Source organism: Euprymna scolopes, chromosome 3 (assembly GCF_053919585.1).
Source record: "Euprymna scolopes isolate OS-2025 chromosome 3, ASM5391958v1, whole genome shotgun sequence".
In the NCBI taxonomy this organism is placed as follows: Eukaryota; Metazoa; Mollusca; class Cephalopoda; order Sepiida; family Sepiolidae; genus Euprymna; species Euprymna scolopes.
Window position 1 is genome coordinate 169,421,900 of NC_136484.1, and position 6,000 is coordinate 169,427,899.

Genomic DNA, 6,000 nt, shown 5'->3' on the forward strand with positions numbered 1-6,000 from the left:
TTTCATGGTTTTGCAATCAACTTTTTCTTCCCAATCCATTCCATTTGCTCTTCTTTTCACATAACTGCATGCTAATCGCAGCCATCCAGCAATTGGATAGTGCCCCAATCTCAACATCCCAGATTCCATGATCTGTTCTTAGCCGAAATAGCTTGTGGTTAAATACAATGACCCCACAACTCAATCTTCACTCTTCAATCCTGCAGTCCAATGCACTTCTGACAGCAATTGCTTCTGTCAAACAAAAAAGACCCCCTCTCTCCCAAATACAGACTTTTTATAGGACAAAACCGTCCAAAGTTATTTGCATACTCTTCCTATGATCTCTAGTCTATAAATAGACGCAGTGGCCATTCTCTTCTTCTTTCTTCTTTCACTCTCTGAAGCGGGCGTTGCCAGTGGTAAAAGGTTTGCACGATTTTTTTTTTTTTTTACTACAAACTGTTAACAAATTCTTGACTACGTGGAAGCGATAATACTAAGGCGTTTTCTTCTTTTGAATAATCTTTAAAAAAAAATGTTAACAAATTTGTTTATGAATGTTACATTAACTCAGTTGTAATCCATTAGAATTTCCATAACTGCAGGAAAGTGCGTGTTCTTGCATGCACAATAATGAAAGGTTGTCTGCTCAGATCAAAGCAGCCAATTGGTTCTTAGATCTCCAAAATGACTGGGATTTTCCCAAAATATCTTGGAGATTTATTTCACAGTTCTTGAGACTAATGACTCTTGGATTTATGGTCTGTTCTAATTCAGTCTTTCGACTCTACTTTATGATTGCATATTGCATGCATTGGTTAGATGCATATTAGTGATGGGATGACTCCAAATTTTTCATGATCACAATTACCAATTCTGTTCTAAATTCCAGATTCCAATTCTTTTAAAATTATTTAGCTATTTAACTATATATCTTTGCAGAGAATTATCGTGCTGAAATAATATCGTTATTATTCAGACACTTAGAAGGGAGAATGTTTTGTAACTTTTGCGCTTTCACCTAACAAACTAATAAAATAAAAATATCATAAAACTTGAATTTAACTTGAAAATATTACCAAAAAGTAGCACGATACCTTTTCTGCATCAGCACCAACTATAGCGTTGTTTTTTTAATGTTCATATCGCCCTAAAACTCATGTAATGTATGTATTTCTTTTGTGTGTGAGTGATTTATAGATTTTAGTTTTACTGATAATTAAAAATCAATATATATTCATCATTTTATCATTAATACTAGCAATTGAAAATTAAGTTTTAAACTAAAATTCAAAGAATCATTTTTGGAATCAGAAATTAGGCACAGATTTTCCTGATACATAAAAAAAAAACTTCACATTTTTTTTTATTCTCAATCCTGAATCTGATTAGTACACCCATCTTTGAACCTGACTAATCGTCCCAACGCTAGTGCACACATTTTCGATGGGCAGAATAATAAACACACATTTATGTTTGTAATCCTTTAATCCAAATATGTTTCATTGCATATTTATTTAGCTTCTCTGCAGAAGGCTAGACACAAGTTCAGATGAAGATTAGGAAGAGTGAGCACAAACTACCCAAACTGCCCTGTCAATATTCAGCGGTAGGAGTGCATCAAGCGATCAATAATAAATTATTAGCTTTTCACAAGAAAAACGATAAATCCTGGAAAGGGCAAAGGTTCTAGGACAGAACAGAAGTACACTTAACTCTGGAAGCAACGAGGCCATGGTTGAAATAATCGTTGAGGTTGCGATCAGGACGCATCATAGACTGGTATGAAAAACACCTCCTCATTGTGTGGAAGAGATAGTAAGAACGTTTATAGTTTGGTTTTCAACCTATGTATCATCACATGTACTGAATTTTTCTGAACAAATTGCTTATCAAGTATATTTCATTCAAGTTCCTATTGATCTCTGCGTTACCTAATAAGCTATATGTCAGCCTATCTGGTGTGCTACCTACTTAACTATATGTCAGTCACTCTGGTATGCTATCTATTAACCATATATCAGTCTATCTGGTGTGCTACCGAATAAGCTATATGTCATTCTATCTGGTGTGCTACCTAGTAAGCTATATGTCATTCTATCTGGTGTGCTACCTAATTAACTATATGCCAATCACTCTGGTGTGCTACCTAGTTAACTATATATCAGCCTATCTGGTGTGCTACCTACTTAACTATATACCAATATACCAGTCACTCTGGTGTGCTATCTATTAACTATATGTCAGTCTATCTGGTATGCTACCTAATTAACTATATGTCAATGTATTTGGCTGGCTTCATACTTAACTATATTTATTGTCTTGAATTATTTATTGAAAGATATTGGGTATTTATAGGAGGGACGAGGTTAAGATTGCCAACATCCATAATTATAAGTGTTTCTGTGGAACACACAAGATTCGAACTTGGCACACTCAAATCGTCAGTTCATATTGTTAATTACTCAGCTACTATAACCTCCAAGTTGTTGCTGTTGATGGTAGTGACGATGATAGCTATATGTCAGTCTTAAAACTTTAAATATGTATATCCGATTTGTGTTATTTTAAAGGTCGTCTTAATGAATGTCTGCATTGTTTAATTGGGAAACTATCAGACTATGCTGTCTCAATTCTAGGCTCCCTAATAATTTTTAGATAAAATAATATGAAATCAAAAAATACATTGTTTTCTTTAATAAAGTGTAAGCGAAGAATTTCGGTATATTTAGTGTGTAGTACCTCTCCGTCCGTCTGTCTGTCTGTCTGTCTGTCTGTCTGTCTTTCTCTTTCTTTCTTTTCATATATCTAGATCTATGTCTTTTTATATAATAAAAGAGAATATCTCTCCGTCGGTTTTTGTGTCTGTCCTTAAAAAGGAAGACATACTAGAAAGTGTTCTTTAAATATTAATGCATTCACATATACAATTTGCATAATGGGTGCAGTCATATGTATTTAGCCGTAACTTGCCTACTAGTGTTTCATGCTTTCACAACCATCAATGTAAAAAGTAATAATTACAACAACTGCTGCTACCAGATCAGGCTGTCTGAAGATATTGGCTTCCTGAGACGAAATGCACCTACCATTGATGCGTTTTGTTTTTCTACTTCCTTTTGTAAAACTTATGTTCTGCAAAACCAAAAATAAAAGCAACAACCCACCTTTCCTCTCTTTTCCTTTTCCCCCTTTCTCTTCCTATCTCCCTCCCACTTTCTGACTGGTTTCCTAACTAAAAATGTACCAAACATCTATACTGTAGTCCTTTTCCCTCTCCCATGGCACAAAACGTATGCATGTTTTGCAGGGCAGGAAACAGAAACGGTAAAATCCACTATAAAACAACCAAACTAAACACTACAAACTAGCGATTGAAGATACAAAAAGCTTGAAGAAGCTTCTACGAAATAACTGGATGCAACATGAATACTAACTCCAAAATAACTGGATTAGGCATTAAATAACCTGTAACGGGTTGATATGCCATAAAACAAAACAACCAAACCAAACCAAACCAAACCAGATCACAACGGGTTAGGATATATATCAGGTCATCCCATGTTCTGTCCGAATTTATGAACAAAGAAAAGAAGTGACCAAATGTTATATTTTGTTAAAGATTTCATCATCAATACCTTGTTATCTATGACTTCTTTCCATCTATTAACAAGCTTATTAATTCCATCACTGTAAAATCCTTTTGGCTTTGATTCGAAGAACTCACAAATGCCAGTTTCAACATCTTTCTCCGTTAAAAACAACTGCTGCTTCCAAATTATTTTATAAGTAACGAAACAAATGGTAATCCGGGTTGATTCTCTTCCTGTTTACATGCTCCCCACGAGGGCAAAGTTTGACACCAGATCGGTCTTTATTATGGTGAAAACCGGGTTCTCCAAAGTTTAACTTTCTAGATTGAAACAAAAGTAAAATAATTACAATAGGTCAGGATATATATATATATATATATATATATATATATATATATATATTGTTGTTGTTGTTTTTAACGATAAATACGGTGAAATAGTGGCTTCGCCTCAAAGCTAATTTTTATTTACTTAGAAAGTCGCCCATAATTTATTTGGACGTATATAACATTTTATTTATTTTTATTATTTTTAAAACAGTAATCTACGTACACACGTGTTTCAAGTTACGCTGCTGAGATCTTTCATGCCTGAATCCACACTGTGATTCGGTTAGGACCCTTTCTGCCAGTCTGACTAGCCGTGCTTGCACCACTTTAGCCATTATTTCCCGGCAATAGTCAACAAAGACTTAGTAATTGTTGCAGTCTTTGTGATCACCTTTTTTTTTGTAGATTGGGATGATCATGACATCTTTGAATTCTTGTGGCAGCGTTTCTTATGGGCAGCATTTTGCTACTAGTTGGTGAAGTTTTCTCATGAGTTGTTCTCCACTCCACTTCAGCGGGTATGCCGCCAATTCCTGGAGATTTGTTCATTTTAGTTTTGTCAATTGCTTTTCTTACTTCTCCAAGAGTTGGTGTGTCATTCAGGTCAATCTGCTGGGGGAAGACTGTTATGTGGTTTAAAATCTCCTCATCCGTATTGGATTGTACATTCAGTAGGGTGCCGGAATACTCTTGCCATCTTTGAATTATCTGTTTTGGTTGGGTCAGTAGGATGTTTCCATCTTTTGATAAGAGGGTGTTAGTCATCTGGGCTCTAGGGCCATACATTTCCTTCAGTGATCTGAAAAAACCTGCAGAATTGTTTTCCTTTGCTTGCCTCTGCATATCTTCAGCCTTTTTCAGCCACTAGGTGTTTTCCATTTCTCTTAGTTTTTCTAGACTTCTGCCCTCACTTGTTCAGCTTCTTCTGGTTTGCTCTAGTCGGGTTGCTTAGTTTTGATTTTAATGCTTCGTTTCTTTCATTTATTACATCTCTAATCTCTTGGTCATTCTCATTGAACCAGTCCACATTCTGCTTTTTTGTGTAACCAAGTACCTCTGCCACAGCGGAGAATACAGGCCTGCTTAGCAAGTCCCACATTTGTTCCGGCGAATCAGACTCATCAGTGATTTGTTCTAATGCTGAGTTGATTGCAAGTTGTAGTCTATCTTGCCATTTTCTATCTCCGACCTTTGATGTGTTTAGCCTTCTCTTGCGCTTCGTTGTCGCCCTGCTGTACACAGGTTTTATGGAGAACTTGAAGGTAGTCTTGATTAGGTAGTGGTCTGTTTGGCAATCTGGTCCTCGCATAGCTTTTGTGTTCTTGGCATCTTTGAGGTCCTTCGTTCTTGTGATACCATAGTCCAGGAGATGGCGTCTCTTTGACCCGGAATGTTCCCAGGAGTAGTAATGGTTATCCGAATGTTGGAAGTAAATGTTCATAATTGTCAGTTCAAACTCTGTGCACAAACAGAGCAGCAGTTCTCCATTTGAATTTTTCAAACTTTCCGAGAACAGGGCTCCATGTATTGTAGTCATGACCCACTCTAGCATTGAAATCACCAAAGGAGAACAAGCTTCTCCACTGCAGGGACGTTTGCTGTGGTGTCTTTCAGCTGAGAGTAAAAGGCCTCCTTTTCCTCATCTGGGTAGGTCATTTTCGGTGCATAGACGTTGATGATGATGATGATGATGATGATGATGTTATGGTTATGGGATGTGGTGATTCTCAGTGTCATTATTCTTTCAGAGACTCCTGGTTAGGTCGACTCCAGCTCTTTTTGGTTGATCTACAGGACAGTCCTTCCAGAAATAGGTTCTTCTTGCTTCTCTCAGTTGGCCCTCGTCGCTGAGTCTGGTCTTCTGTAATGCAGCTATGTCGATATTTGTATTTTCGAGCTCCAGATCTATGAGCGCTGTTCTTCTATGTGGTCTGTCACCCAAGTCCGTATTGAGCATGGCTCTGACGTTCCATGTAGCGATGTTCAAGTTTTGAGTGCTGTTATTTCTTCTGTTGTTACCGCTGGATTGGAGATCAACTGCCCGCGGTTTGACAGTCAGATGGTCTTTTGATGAGCTTTGTTTACCTCACCTTTTA

General features: G+C 36.9%; 1 protein-coding gene across 1 annotated transcript in view; it reads right to left on the reverse strand.

The window, feature by feature from the left end:
- Positions 1-5,441, reverse strand: part of LOC145263097 (uncharacterized) — a 29,736-nt gene extending 24,295 nt beyond the window's left edge. Inside the window, exon 1 of the mRNA XM_080120016.1 lies at positions 4,952-5,441. Coding sequence (XP_079976142.1) covers positions 4,952-5,441 — 490 coding nt within the window. The remainder of the gene's footprint in view (positions 1-4,951) is intronic.
- Between the last annotated feature and the right edge of the window lie 559 nt (positions 5,442-6,000).